The 15,454-nt window shown below is 37.9% G+C and overlaps 2 protein-coding genes, 1 long non-coding RNA gene and 1 pseudogene across 4 annotated transcripts; 2 read left to right on the forward strand and 2 right to left on the reverse strand.

The window, feature by feature from the left end:
• LOC121234568 overlaps window positions 1–15,130 on the reverse strand; it is a 52,414-nt pseudogene extending 37,284 nt beyond the window's left edge.
• Window positions 7,745–8,652, forward strand: LOC121242014 (protein TPR3-like). Its single transcript, XM_041139934.1, has 3 exons — window positions 7,745–8,168; window positions 8,289–8,402; window positions 8,490–8,652. The coding sequence occupies exons 1-3, from the start codon at window positions 8,116–8,118 to the stop codon at window positions 8,650–8,652; spliced, it is 330 nt and encodes a 109-aa protein (XP_040995868.1). The 5' UTR covers window positions 7,745–8,115.
• LOC121234573 lies at window positions 8,681–9,725 on the forward strand. Its single transcript, XR_005934418.1, has 6 exons — window positions 8,681–8,700; window positions 8,833–8,942; window positions 9,093–9,161; window positions 9,268–9,341; window positions 9,443–9,538; window positions 9,629–9,725. It is a non-coding gene; the product is annotated as an uncharacterized LOC121234573 (long non-coding RNA).
• On the reverse strand, window positions 11,314–15,047 carry LOC121234543 (40S ribosomal protein S8-like). 2 transcript variants are annotated; one of them, XM_041130514.1, is made up of 5 exons: window positions 14,904–15,047; window positions 14,743–14,815; window positions 13,489–13,819; window positions 11,685–11,854; window positions 11,314–11,599 (listed from the first exon to the last, which is right to left on the reverse strand). In XM_041130514.1, the coding sequence occupies exons 1-5, from the start codon at window positions 14,905–14,907 to the stop codon at window positions 11,512–11,514; spliced, it is 666 nt and encodes a 221-aa protein (XP_040986448.1). In that variant the 5' UTR covers window positions 14,908–15,047; the 3' UTR covers window positions 11,314–11,511. The 2 variants fall into 2 exon arrangements, with proteins under 2 accessions (XP_040986448.1, XP_040986442.1); XM_041130508.1 differs by having other exon boundaries at window positions 11,685–11,857.
• Window positions 15,131–15,454: the final 324 nt, after the last annotated feature.

A 15,454-nucleotide genomic window follows, 5' to 3' on the forward strand; every position in this document is an offset into this window, starting at 1 on the left:
CACACACCCCAGGCAATTAGCAAAAATCGAATCAAAATATGAGGGTCATTAAGACGCATCACTGCTTTGACATCATTATCAAAACCATAATAGCCATATATCAACCTCAGATTTCTTCCAAAATATTTTTCCCACACTTTAGGAAAATAAGGACAGTTACATAAAATGTGGAAGACATCTTCACAAGCATCATGACAAAAATCACATGTGGAAGAACCTAGAATATGCCTCTGGAATAAAAACTTTTTAATAGGTAAACTATCCTTACAAGCCCTCCAAATAAATTATTTTATCTTACTTGGAAGTTGTAAATTCCACAAACCCTTCCAAAAAGAAGACAAAGGCATCTCTCGATTGCTTGAACCATTCCCCAAAACATATTTCAAGTTAAGGGCAAGTTAGTATGTTGGCTTTATAGTGAAAATTCCGGTTCTAGTGCCACTCCACATTAATTTATCATCACCCTAATGTAGAAATAAAGGAGTTTTTAGAATGGTATTAGCCTTAAAAGGAATGAATACCTGTTCAACCAAAACTTTGTTCCACCCACTAGGGGAAGATAAATCCATTAAATCAATTACACAAGCATCCTTAACAAGGGTATTACATCAAGCAATAACCTTTCTGGAATTCAGGTCAGCAAGCCGATTATCTCTCCAGATCTTGATTTTGTCTCCCTTACCAATATGCTATAAACTACCAGCTTTGATTACAGATTTTGCTTCATAAATGCTGCGCCATACATATGAAGGCTTTGAGCCAAGTACCGAAGATAAAAAAATTAGAGTGAGGAAAATACTTTGCTTTAAACACTGATGCAAAAAGAGACCCTTGTAATTGAAGTAGGCAATGCCAATAATGCCGGGTTAAACACTTCCAAATCCTGAAAGCCCAATCCACAATTGAATTTTGACTGACACATGTTGCACCATTTCAGCCAATAAATCCTTCTTTCTTGACCCTTTTGCCCCCACCAAAACCGAGCAATCACCCCCTTAAGTTCTTTACAAAAATCTTTCAGAATCTTAAAGCAGCTCATAGTATAAGTGGGAATAGCCTGCACTATAGTCTTAATCAACACCTTACGACCAGCTTGTGACAATAACTTTTCTTTCCAACCTTGTAACTTTGCCCAAACTCTGTCCTTAATAGCTTTAAAAGTATGAAAACATGATTTTCTCACAAAGGAAGGCAGACCAATATATTTAGCATGGTGCTGAATATCTTGAACACCCCACACACTTTTAATAGCATCTATAATGTTTGGCTCTATATTACGACTAAAAAGAAGTTCTGTTTTACTCATATTTAGTTGCTGTCCCGATGCCATACCATAACTACATACCAAATCTTTTATATGCTGATTTTCTAAAACAGATGCTCGGCAACAAATAATACTATCGTCTGCAAAGAATAAATGACTGACCCGAGGAGCATTATGACACACACTAATACCCCTCATGTGGTGCTGCTCTTCAGCTTGCTTCAGTAACAAAGATATAGCCTCAACACATAGAACAAATTAGTAGGGAGAGAGAGGACACCCTTATCGAAGACCACGAGTAGGCTTAATAGGCTGAGTAGCAATCCCATTCACAAGAACTTTGTATGAAACTGAGGTGATGCACATTATTATTAAGTGGATGAATTGAGAATTAAACCCCATACGCAACATTAGTTTTTCTAAAAATACTCATTCAACCCTATCATAGGCTTTACTCATATCCATCTTAATAGACATACAATCCTTCCACTCATGTTTCCTCCTCCTTATAGCATCCACTGTTTCAAAAGCCACTAGAACATTATCAGTATTTAGCCTTCCAAGAACAAAAGCTGATTGGTTTTAAGAAATAACTCCAGATAAAACTAATTTCAGCCTATTAGCTAATACATTTGCAATGACCTTATAGACCACATTACATAAGATGATGGGTTGATAGTCCTTGAAGTACTCAAGCTGCTTTGTCTTTGGAATCAACACAATATTTGTCAGATTTAAATTAGGAGACATAACACCCGAAACCAGCACTTGTAAAACAGAGTTAATAACAATGTCACCCACCAAATGCCAATACTTTTGGAAAAATAAGAGAGGCATACCATCTGGCCCCAGAGCTTTCAATGGTTGCATTTGAAACAAAGCTGCCCTTATCTCTGCTGCCGTGAACACACGCACTAGATCAACATTCATAGAGTCAGAAATGCAAGGCTGAATAGGCTATAATACTGCATCAAAATCAGAAGGATTAGTGGTACAAAACAAGTTTGAAAAGTAGTCATGTATCATTGGAAGCATTTCAGATCCTTCATGCACAACACCCACATCATTTCTCAGCCTGGTGATAGAATTACGACGCTGCCTTTGAGAAGCCTTAAAATGGAAGAATTTAGTGTTCTGATCCTCATCTGCCAACCATTGCACACGGGACATTTGCTTTCACATCAATTCTTCCTTCTCCAAAAGATAATTAATACCATTTTTAACACAACTTATCTCATGCGTTGGGTAAGAAGGGTAAAATACATTATGTAACTGTTCCAACTCTCGTCTCTTCATAGCCAATTTATGTCTAACATTACCAAAATATTCCTTACTCCATATTGTCAAGTTACTACGGCAATGTTTTATTTTGTCAATCAAGGAGGCATCAGAGTTTAAAGACCAAGCATTTGCAATAACTTCCTCACAACCCCTTTCTCCTACCCACATGAATTCAAACTCAAAAAAACGAGACTTCCTGAAGACATTTTGCACAACTGCATCCGTACTCAAAATCAAACAACTATTGTTTGAGACTGAAGTAATGAGATTGCAAACTCTACAGGTGGGGTATAATTCAAGCCATTCCACATTACTAGCAAATCTATCCAACCTTTCATGAACAAGAGCATAACCCTCCCTCAAATTACTCCATGTATACAAAGACCTTACGGCATTTATATTGTGTAATTGACAATAATCTAGAGCATCTCGAAAACCCCTCATCTGACTAGTAAGTCTCTCTCTACCCCCCAACTTCTTAGAGTTTTCCAAAATTTCATTAAAATCACCACAGCATAACCATGGCCCATCAAATTGATCTTTCAACAAACGTAACAAAGCCCAAGTATCTCTTCTAAGATTTGTCTCTGGATGCCCATAAATTGCAAACAAACGCCAAGAAACTCCAGAAATTAGGTCCGAAACAACCACACAAAATAAAACTGAGAATAACATTTTAAGACTAGACTTACCTCCCGTCGCCAGAAGAGGCAAAGTCCACCAGAACGACCAATGCTGCCCATCGTTAAAAAACAAGGAAACCCCAATTGTACCTTGAGGATTTCCATTCGAGAATAGCCAGAACGTGTCTCCATAATGAAGACAATATTAGGATTTTCCCTCCGAACAAGATCTCAAAGGGTCGAACTCCCCAAGGGTTCCCAAGCCCTCGGGAGTTCCATCTCATAATTTTCATGGTTGTCAGCGGGGTTGAAGCTCAGCCTCCGCCGATGTGATTGGGACATCCACCAGTGAATCATCTTCCCTTGATTTCTGCGTCTTCGACTGAAACAATGCACCCGAACCTCCTAAATCCTTCTCATTCACCTGTCGCTTCGAATGAGTCAAAGGGAATCGAGACAATCGTGCACAACGACAGTAATTTGCCCTTGATGTTCACTGTTTATCCTTACGAGAAGAAGAAGATGCTGGTTCTAAGTGATGTTGTTGGAAGTGCACAGGAGGCAATGGAGTTAAAAAAGAATTGGGCCCCAAGCCCATGCTAGGCCCATCAACTTTCACAGTAGATAATTGTTTAACCGTCCCCTTAGTAGTTGTACATAGCAGGTCTTTGCCTGGAACCAACAACGGTTGGGATGAAGAGTCAGTAACTGCCATCAAATCTTTCACCGGCAAATTGCTTCGATCATCATTTACAGGAGAAGAGTTTCCTGCACTTCCTTCAGTAGACGATCCCAACTGATTGCGTGCTCTCATAAGAACACTCCCCACCCTTCACCATGGACCATAAGGAAACTCAGTATCTCCAGCATCACCCCTAATATTAATCCATTGCAGGCAATCACGCTCTCCATGTCCCAGTAGCCCACAATAATAATAGAATTGTGGCAACCTTTCAAACTTAAAATGAACCCATACATAATCTGATTCTCCCATAGCAACTCATTTACCATGCGGCAAAGGTAGACTTATGTCCATGGATATGCGCACACGAACAAATTCCCCTAGCCAGGCCTCGTCTCAATAAAATCAACATCTTCAACATCACCCAAAGTTCCTGTTATTTTCCGAACTGCCCATGCATTCATCCCATCCAATGGTAGATCATAAATTTGAACCAAAAAAGAAGCAAAAGAAGCAAATAACATAGGTACTTTTGAAATCTGTAGAGTCCCGTCATAATCAGTGCATATTACCAAACTATGTCCAAAAGTCCAGGGTGATAATATCCTCTCTTTTTCACCTTTGGTAGAGCAGGCTGCCAAAAATAGATTTTCCCCCATATCATAAATCTGAAAGCCCCTGATGGATGCCATAAGTTCTTCATCATTCTTTTGAACGCCTCCTTATTATAAAACTTCACAATTAAAAGTTTAAACAGGAAGCACTTCGTAGTATCAAAAGCTTTATTTAACTCCGTGGAGTCATACAAGCGTATAGTAGATTTCTTTACTCCAGATAATGTAAAGGAACTCCAATGCTCCGTAAGATCATCCGTCATCGCATTAAATCACAAGTACTCAAACAGAAATACCAATAAGGTGAAAACCACACACCAAAATGTAGAGGGAAAAAACCTTGCACGTTACAGCAAGAGAGAGACTCTCACCATAGCGAGAGAAAAAAAATTCATAAAAACCAGGCTAGAACTTTTTTCAAAAATATTACGCGACGCTTGTGCACTCTATGATTGTATTTAGTATTACTTATTGAGATAACAAATCAATGAAACTAACTTTTTCATCTTTTGAAAACTTCCCTAGTTCATATAAAACTTTATTCATTGTTATGGAGTAAAGTAATACAAAAGCAAGTTGTATTTCAGCATGTATATCCAAACCAACCAATTCATTAATGTCGTGCTCTTGTGCTATTGCATTTGGTGTAAATTTATGATTTATAATTTAAGATGCATCGTTTAGGTTCTTCACTCATTTGGATTGTAGATATAACTACTCTAGACTTCAAGGAGAATATAAATAAAAATATAATTACTCTTCATTCATATACGTGATTTTTTCTCTCCATACAACAAAAATTTCGATGATGGTTGGTGGGGTTAGGAAGGGTTTTAAAACCACGATAAGGGCTCATAGGGTGCCACTATGGGCCTGGCTCATGGTGGCTCGACGAATCACTCCACTCAAAACTAAAATCCCTCTGGCCGGATAGGGCTCATGCCAGTTTGTTAAGGACAAGAACACTCGCCTGCTTATCCTGGAACAATTAGGATATTCACTCATTCAAAGTGAGTAAATAACCCGAATATTCTATGGTTCAAATTTCAAATAGTGGGGGAAGGAGTTAGTCTAGGTGATCCTAAGAAGACAAAAGCTCTATTTAAAGAATCTAGGTATGCTAATGAAAGCTCTCGAATAATTTGGCTCTAAGAAGATTCCTATTATTACTAACTTAGGCATCGAAGACGTCCCATCAAACCCCCCAAGCCACCTTACTTGGCATCGTCTGTGGGATTCAACTATATTGAAATTAGCATGTTTTTCACATGTCCACCACCACTCGATCTCAGGCAACTAGAGATCAGGAAGAGACGTGGCGAAACATGGAATGAAGGCTTGCGAAAATGGAGGAAGTAGTAAGGAGGCTCACCATCGAAGTCGAGTCACTGCAGAAGGAGAATGAGGCTCTCAAGGCAAAGAACGAGCCATCAAGAGAAGACACGACGCCTAGTCAGGCCGACAGGGTGGAAATGGAGGCGCACAACGCTAGCACGGGTAAAGCATCTCAGGAGAACGAGGAGACAAAGAAGATGCATCATAACCTGCGCAGCTTGATGGACAAATACGAGGAAATGACCAAGAAAATAGGGACCTCGTCTTCAGTTGATCAGCTGCTAACCAGCACCAACTTGCCATATAGCTCGAAGATCATGTTGGCACCGCTATGACCAAAATTTAAGGTCTCGTCAATAGACATGTATAACGGTTCCAAGGACCCAGTGGAGCACTTGGAGACTTTTAAAGTCAACATGACTCTCCATGGGTTCCCAGGGGAGATTGCATGTAGGGCTTTTCCTTTGATTTTAAAAGGAGCAGCCTGGGGTTGGTTCGGAGCATTGCAGCTAGGCTCCATCAAGAGTTTTGAGGAACTGGGAAAGTAGTTCATCACTCAGTTTATGGCCAATTGACAACAGAGGCGGCGAATAGCATACTTGTTGACTGTAAAGCAAAGAGAGGACGAGAGTTTGAAGGCATATTTGACACGATTCAATAAGGAAAGAATGACCGCCGACGACCAAGACAAGAAAATCATGTTGGCTGCACTACTCGGGGGAATTTGGCTAAGGAGTCCTTTCATGGCTGAGTTGGCGAGGAAAACCCCCTCCACTTTGCTGGAATTTATGGATCGGGTGGATGACTTTGTAAATGCCGAAGATACGTTGATCGCCCTGATCGCCAGGCCAGGGCAGAAAGAGGAAAGCATGTCAAAGGAAGGCCCCAGGAAAGCAGTATAAGACCAAGAAAGAGTCAGTAAGTGGGGCAATACAGTAGCAACCATGTACACAATTCTAGTGTGCAAGACCATGAGAAGGCGAAGGGAACTAGGCGTGATGAGGATCACAGGCGGCGGACCCAAAGGTACTGTACTTACCATAGGGCGAATGGTCATTAAACCGAGGATTGTCACATGCTCAAACAAAAAATTGAGGAGATGAAAGGTAACAGGGAGCTAGAACGCATTGTCACAAAAAATGCCTCTCCACTATGACGTTTAGAGGACAGAAGGCAAGAGCATAAGCCTAGATGGAGCGAGAGCCTAAGGAGGAGAGAATCACCTAAAAGGGTGAGGAGATCACAAGAACCAAGAAATCACCGACCAAGGCAGTATACGGATCGAAGAAACCCACATTTGGGGGAGATTCGTACCATAGTTGGGGGTTATGCAGGAGGTGGACCAACCTTGTCGAGAAGGAAGGCCTATGCAAGATGTGTGACATATGAGGAGATATATAGCGTGGAGAGGCCTGTCAAGCAAGCATAGGTACAGACCTTGCCCCTAATCTCTTTTGATGATGAGGACTCTTGAGGAGTAGTATACCCACACGATGATGCATTGGTGATAACAATGCTAATAACAAATTACACAACGCGGAAGATATTGATAGATAATGGAAGTTCAGCAGACATTCTGTTTTGGGACGCTTTCACGAGAATTGGGTTAAGTATGGGTCAGCTTCGCCCAACACCAACCACATTGAAGGGTTCACAGGAGATGCAGTTCAACCAATGGGTCCCATTACCCTACTTATGTCGGTGGGAACTGATCCCCACCTCACCACCTCCCTGACTAAGTTCTTAGTGGTAAGGACACTGTCGACGTATAATGCCATTATAGGCTGGCCAACGTTGAACGCATTGAGATTGATAATGTCCACTTATCATCTGAAAATGAAGTTTTCCATGAAAGTAGGAATTAGCAAGGTGCGCAGCGAGCAGGTGCTTGCCCGGGAGTGTTACGTGCAAGAACTGAGGAAATGAGAGCAAGATGTTTAGTCATTGTTTAAAGAATATAGATGCATGCTATGTGCCTGAGTAGTTTGGTGCTACTTGCAGTTGAGACTTTAAGCACATTTTTGCTACTGTGTGCGCATTTATGTCAAAATGATAATTCAATGGTGAATACTGAAACATTTTAGGTGGTAGAAAATCTGGATGAAAAAATGCGAAATATTTGTTAGTAAGCGTAGTGTATTCTCAGCTTTTCAATGATTCCAATGTGCATTAGATATTCTATTTTTTGTTCTTTAGATTTCATTAGTGACTAAAATTATGTTTGTTGACATAAATCTTTACAGGATCCACTTGTAACTAGAGGAGGTTGAGAAGTACCTTTCCGGGTTCACAAAAGTGGACGACAATCGATACTTAATGACAATCTTTTTTGAGATAAGGAAGCAAAAGTATCTTGAGGCATTGGATAAGTAAGCTTCCAAGTTTTAGGTTATTAATTATCTAAGTGTCGGTTTTATGAGAAGTGATTGTTTGTCTTTGGAGATTCTGTGTCATATAGTATGTGAATGAGACTGTTTAAATTTTGATAGGCATGATCGTTCCAAGGCTGTGGATATATTAGTAAAGGATTTGAAAGTTTTTGCCACATTTAATGAAGAGCTTTTCAAGGAAATCACGCAGCTCTTGACATTGGAGAATTTCAGGTATGATGAATTTGTGTTCAATTCTTCCCCCTTACATTTGAAATCAACTATAGAAAATGTTGTCAAAATAGGTTTGTTGTATCACAGAGAAAATGAGCAACTTTCCAAATATGGAGATACCAAATCTGCTAGAGCAATCATGTTGGTGGAGCTTAAAAAATTAATTGAAGCAAATCCTTTATTCCGTGATAAATTGCAATTCCCAAACCTTAAAAATTCAAGATTATGGACTCTCATCAACCAAAAGTAACTCATTTAAAGATGCTTTAGTCTTCTCACCAACAAACCTTACTTCTTGGTTGGCTCTCTTTTAAAGCCTCTTGATTTTATCTATAAATATTTAAGCTTACTACCAAGTGTTGTAAATGTTATATTTCCCTCCTACTTTGGTGTTTTATGTCCATTGAATATTTTGCATGTTGTGCTTCAGTTGGTACCAATGTTGGGGACATTGGGTTGTGGGAAGTTGGTTCTAGGGAGCGGTTAGTTTTGAGGAATTTCAAAGTTTGGGATCTCAGTGCATGTACAATGCCTCTGCAGGTGTGTCCCTTCTTTTTTTTTTTCTTTCATTAACGATACAAGTTAATGTTAGTGTTATATCCTTAATGCCTATAATAGTAGAGTAATTGGAACTTGTTTACCGATAAAAAAATTGTAGAGTAATTGAAACTGATATTGATGAATTTTCAGGCACTCTGGTTAAAGATCCTGGTGTATCTGTTAACCGTGTGATTTGGAGCCCTAACGGTTCTTTGTTTGGTATGCTTTAATACATTGGAGTTTTTCACTCCATGTACACAACTAATATATATCTTAAAGGCGAACTAGACAATCAGATAATGTCTTCTTTCTATTCCAATTATAGGAGTTGCATAGTCCAGGCACATCGTTCAAATATATTCTTATCATGGGAATGATAATATACAGTAGCACCTGGAGGTATATCTCATATAAATTTTTCCGTTTCATTCTTTTTGCACTTTAACTTCTGTGGTATTTGAGATGCTATATTGAAAGTTACTTTAAATTTGCTGATATAGATTGATGCTCATGTTGGCGAAGTAAATGACATCGCATTCTCCCACCCAAACAAGCAACTTTGTGTGATAACCTGTGGAGACGATAAGACCATCAAGGTCGGTTGGTCTTTTGCATGTTTGGTCGTTTTGATGTTTTAAGTTGAGGTAAATTCTTTATTCCTTCCTAATCTTGTTTGGTAATTGTAGGTGTGGGATGCCACTACTGGTGCAAAGCAATATACATTTGAAGGTCATGAGGCTCCTATTTATTCTGTCTGTCCTCACTATAAGGAAAACATTCAGGTATCTCATTTTCTTTTGTGATTTTTTTTTTTTGTTCTGATTGTTTTAGTTAAATGCTTTGAGCTTATTGTGGTTATTGGTTTGGCCTTCCTTTCATGGATTCTTCCTTAAGTCCCAATATTTTTGTTCCTAACATCCTTTTTGTGCCTTTATGCTTAGTTTATCTTTTCGGTTACTGGTGCACGATAATGGCTTACAGTGCCGACGGTACCAGGTAATAAAATGGACCTGTTGTGTTGGTGCTGATTGTCCTTTGCTCTTTGGTGGGGGCATGGTCAACTAAATAGGGTTTTATTTTTTTAACCTTTGTTTTTTTAAATAGGCAACTTCCAATGTGTACTTTTACATCCATTTTTTCTATATTCTGAACTATCCGTTGTTTGGTTGGTTTATTTTTTTTTTAGGAAATTTGGACTGTGATCCGGTTTTTCGGGTTTGGTCTCTGAAAAAAAAATAGATGACTTTCAATTTTTTTTGCATATTATGTTCAGGTTGTTATTTTTTTTTCTTTACTTAATCTGATTTGTTGGATTGTTTCTTGCAAGGAATTTGGACTTTTTAGTTTGAAGTTTATGCTGTTTTGAGGTTTATTCATAGTTCATAATTCAGGATTTTATTTTACTTTTTTAGTTTTTTATTTTGTTTACTCCAATGTTTGGTCGCTAAGAAAAATAAAGGGAAATAGAAAAAGGTAATATCAGTAATAAAAGTGTGGTGTGTCTTTGTGTTTTGAACTGAAGTGCATGTGAGGTATTTGACTGCTATGTTCCATCCTACTAACTGAATACCAAACAATATGCAGTTTACATACATATGTGCACGTTCACACCTTATAAAACACATCATGATATACTCAGTTCATTCTTTCATGTAGAGATGGGGAACGAGTACATATCAAATGGTTCATCAGATTCAAGTATAATGCTATCATACCAAATGGATGCATTTGGCCTGGAGGAGCACTATAATTTTTTTATCCCAATTTGATTGAATAGATATGTTTTGAATTATGAGTATCAAATTAGTTGAAGAGGTGTTGCATGTGTTGCTGGATCATAATGACCTTCCTGGTCATAAGATGATTGTTTTAATTTGAAGTACATAGTTTTTTATTGAGCTTAAATTGCTGGTTAGACTTTCTTATTGGATATTCTTTGAGATTGATTTTTCCTCCCCAAATGAAATTTTGTATCACACGTAGAGAATGAGTGTGTTTATCACCATTTCGTCTTTGTTTTTATGGCATGCATATTATTTTATTATTAGGTTATTTTCTCTCAATTTCTTATTACATGTTTTTACAAGAAATTTCTATTTTTAAGAATATTTTTCATGTTTTTGCAAAAAGGCACACGTGCATTGCACGTGTTTGCCCTTACTAGTATATATATATATATATATATATGATGACTAGAGTAATAACCAACTTGATCGATCAGCGAAAACGATTTTGTTTTTTGAGAAATTAAATAAGGAAAATTATATTTCTGAGCAGATATGAAGACACATCATCCATATGTCTCCGCATAGCTAACATGATTTAATGGGTAAGATGAGCTTTAAATTAAATTCCCCTGCAAATCATATCATGGCGTTTCAATGAGGATACTGAAGCCAGCACCCAAAAAGTGCTATTATAGCTATAAACTGAATTGTGGATCAAAACGTGCTCAAAGCATTTAATTTGAAACAACTAGACATACCAGGCAAAATCTTCATCTAGGCAGGCCAAAAAAGTGTACTAAAACAATTAAAAAAAGACAAGACTCCGCATAACGACAAACTGCTCAAGCGGCACCAGCACCAGCACCCTTCCCTTTCTTTCTCTGGAGCTTCTTCATGTAGAACTCCAGTTCTTTTCCTTCCAAGATGTATCTATGAAAACACAAAATGGTGAGAAACCAAATAACATGACATAGAAAACTGAATACGAAACAAAAATTGTAAATCTTGTACTTACCCATCAGCTCTACCGCATTGTCCTGGTCGAGAAGAGATGCAAGCCAACAATCTACCACTCCCAAACTGCTCTTCAATGTGGAGATCAAGTTTACGACCTTGCTGGCGCTTCTCAAGCTTCCTAAGGACATGGTTACTCTTCTTTGCTTCCTCTGTAGCTGCTTCTACTTCCTGCTGATTGATATGATGAAACTTGTTATTTCAAATTGATAATGTACAAACCAAAAAAGAAGATGAACGGTTCTGACAGCATAATGTACAGTTCATCAGAAAATACTATCTAGATTTCCATTGCAGCGTGATAGAAAACATTGTCGAAGGAACCACTGTTTACTTCTGAGAAAAAAAAAAAAACAATGACATGGCATCTGTTCTATCCAGAACAAATAGCCGGAGTTGTATTCATGCACGATAAGTAGATCAACTATTGGAAACAATGACAGGGAGTTACAGCGTCTTTTTTTGGCAATCAACTATGACGTTAAGGGTTGTAGCTCAACTAAAAGGAAGTCTAAAGGGAGTGCATTGTGAATACGTGAAACAAGGGGTTGGGGTGGGGTTTTTGGGTAGAGTTTTAGTTCTACGGAAAGCAAGGGGTTGGGGTCGGGCTTGGTGTATTTTGGGTTGTTTTTCATGGGCTTTTTGGGTTATTAGGATTTTTCTATTATGGGCAAGGTCTCTTGTATACATTCAGTGTACTTAGTTACTCCTTTTGATATATATATAATATTTTTACTTATCAAAAAAACTATTGGAAACAATGAAGACAATGGAAAAGAAGCAACCCCCCACATAAATGGCATCTTTAAACAGAATACATAGTATTAATAGTAGAGTTCTGCCATTTTGATGCTCAGGCAATGATATTCCAGACCTTATACCCTAATGAATCAATCTTGTGATACAGATCAAGTAAATGGGGGCGAAATCATCCTACAAAACTTGTCAATAACATAATCCAAGAACTCTGGCCCCACCACACTTCCTTCACTTAAGCCATAAAAACTATAAATGATACACAGAAGCGAGCATTTGCCTTTAAAGGCACAACATTCAGTTATATATGTAAAAGCAAATATAAGACTATGCCTTTTTGTCCGACCTAATTGGTAGGAAAATACTGTACTAAAATCACAAAAACTATATTGATCCTAGTTTAGAAGTAGAAGACACACCATACCTACACCAGAATGGTCTAACTTACCCTCTTCCCACCAACCAAAAGGGTACCTAGCATGTTGCATTATCAAGCAGATACAGGAAATGAAGAAAATATTATTACATGAATGCCAGCCATCATTAAAACGAACCAAGGAAGAAAGCAAAATAGTTGGTCAAATTCTACAGCTTTGAAACTAACATCACCTAACTGAATTTTGCCAATTTTCATAAAATGCCCCCCCCCCCCCTTTTTTTCTATTAGATCCAGTAATTTCAGGACCTTTTCATTCGCGAACAGAAAATGAGGGGGAAATGCTATAAATGGACCGGAATTTGCTATAAAAAAGATTCAAAGAGTGGTGAAAGAACAGATTTTGGGAAATGTATTTCATATAACATTCGCATCTGCAAGCATTCCATGTGCATTAGTAATGCAACACAATTTTTTTTTTTTTTTTTTATGATGGGGGAACCACCACACGGCAGAGCGCTTAGGACTCTTCCATGGTAATGCAACACAAATTAAGACTAATACAATGAGCATTTTCCTCTGATCTTTCAGTTATCGTCACGTCCGGCTGTAAAGAAGCAATAAATCAATCCAAATGAAAAGCAAGCAATTTGGAGAGAATGACTAATGGTACCTCTGGGGTTTCCTTCTTAGCAGCAGCCTTCTTCTTCCTACCGATGTCAACTCCATAGTGCTGAAGGTACCACTGCTTGAATGGGGCAGCATCCACCTGAACAATAGCACTTTTCACTAGAGTTTGTGTCCTCACAAGCTCATTGTTTGAAGCATTGTAAACAACATCCAGTATACGTGTTTTGCGGGTGACAGCTTCACTACCCCATGAGTAGTTCCCAGTATCCAATCTGAGGGCTCTCCATTTCACATTACCTCCTCTCACACGAATTCGCCTAACAGTCTTGTTGCTTGAAAGCTTAGTATTGGCAGGCTGGCGGCCAAGCTCATACCTGCACAAGTCAAAAAGTGATAAGCATTGCATATAAGAGAAAATTAGTGATATTACAGGCAAATGTGAACATCAAGCCTCACGTGAAGAAGCCAACTCAAATATCTCATCATGACTCGGATTATCTGCTTTATTTTTTCTAAAAATACATATACACACACATATATACATATATGGAGAATCACCGATTAAATAATATAGTATCCTCAGAAATTACGTATACATAAAAGCAGGCAAAACAATAGAAAGTTTTTCTCCTTGGAAAATTTTAGTACAAAATTCGAGATCATGTTAGTATAGTAACCATGTAATACCATATCAAATGACCCAACGATAAATAAGGGCAATTTTCAGTTACACCAAACAACCTGAGGTTCCCACTCATATCCTAAGGTACCAAACTCGGTATATCACACTAGATAGTGGCTAGAGCCGTTGTACAAAATTTTTACGTGGCTACGCATTAGGACAAGGGAAAGAAGGAAGAAAGACAGTTCGAAAAAAAAAAGAAAAGAAAAAGGAGTCACGAAAGGATATTACTCAAATGTGTTTTGTGACTGAAACGCAGTGTAAATATCAAAACGTGAAAATTCGAAAGCAAGAGTTTAGCTCAGGACAGCAGCATATATGTATATCAGGGCAAAATGCACTCTTTGAGTTGAACAATCAAACAACCCAGAATATCTAAAGGTAGAGAATTGATAAAAATGAAGACCACAGCACTAACAGATCCGACAAGAGATAATAAAAAACATCAGGAAGCCGATAAAATGTAAGAACAAAGAGTATAGCAGTCGAAAAAGGAAAGAAAACAGTGCTTCCATACTCTTTCTGACCAAACAAACAGAGTCGGGAGAGAATATTATAATTTATAAATTAATAACACAAACAAATAAATGAGTGAGAAAGGGTGGATTGCATTACTTTCTCTTCTTCCTCCATGCCTTCTTCTTGCCTCCAGTGGCACGCCTCTTGTGCATAGAGTCACGCGAGATACCTAACATTTATCGAACAGAAGCTTCCATTAGCTCGAGCATGAAAGAAAGAGAGAGAAAAGAGAGAGAGCCTGCGGATTGTCTCATTACCCATGGTTGGAGATTGGAGAGGGAGATCGAAGAGTACTTCTTCAGCGCCTCTGGCTTCTTCGGCTCACCAACAGGCCACAGCGCCTCCTCCGCTCTGTGTTGTACGTTGGCTTTTTAGCTTTTATGCTGAAACCCTAGTTCACAGCCCAACCCATCTCAGATTGACAGATTCTCATTGTAAAATTGAGAGATGGTACACTACCCAATTTACATATTTTAAATTTTTTATTTTATTTAAATTTATTTTTATTAAATTAATTGAATTATTCTACTTATTATCTATACATCATATATTTGTTATAAAAAAGTAAAAAAAAAAAAATGATATAGAGTGTGTGAGAATGATAAGTAAAATTATTGTGTAAAATTTAATTAGAATAAAAAAACTATATGACATTATTTACTTTCGAAAGTATCTTCAATAATAAATTCAATATAATTATTTTTCACAATTTTAAAGCAATCCATTATCGTTTCATGATTAACATTATATAGAATAATAAACTTTTTTTTTAATATATAAAATAATAAACTTGATTGAACAGGAAAAA

Source organism: Juglans microcarpa x Juglans regia, chromosome 1D, assembly GCF_004785595.1.
Source record: "Juglans microcarpa x Juglans regia isolate MS1-56 chromosome 1D, Jm3101_v1.0, whole genome shotgun sequence".
NCBI classification, from domain to species: domain Eukaryota; kingdom Viridiplantae; phylum Streptophyta; class Magnoliopsida; order Fagales; family Juglandaceae; genus Juglans; species Juglans microcarpa x Juglans regia.

What these genes read in the sequence shown, in the direction of transcription:
- LOC121242014 (XM_041139934.1), top strand. Translation starts at nt 8,116, where the DNA reads ATGACAATCTTTTTTGAGATAAGGAAGCAAAAGTATCTTGAGGCATTG. An exon ending in TATCTTGAGGCATTGGATAA is followed by an intron (nt 8,169 to 8,288) that starts GTAAGCTTCCAA and finishes AAATTTTGATAG; the next exon opens with GCATGATCGTTCCAAGGCTG. An exon ending in TTGACATTGGAGAATTTCAG is followed by an intron (nt 8,403 to 8,489) that starts GTATGATGAATT and finishes GTTGTATCACAG; the next exon opens with AGAAAATGAGCAACTTTCCA.
- LOC121234543 (XM_041130508.1), bottom strand. An exon ending in GCATGGAGGAAGAAGAGAAA is followed by an intron (nt 13,820 to 14,742) that starts GTAATGCAATCC and finishes TGACTTGTGCAG; the next exon opens with GTATGAGCTTGGCCGCCAGC. An exon ending in CAATGCGGTAGAGCTGATGG is followed by an intron (nt 11,600 to 11,684) that starts GTAAGTACAAGA and finishes GTGTTTTCATAG; the next exon opens with ATACATCTTGGAAGGAAAAG.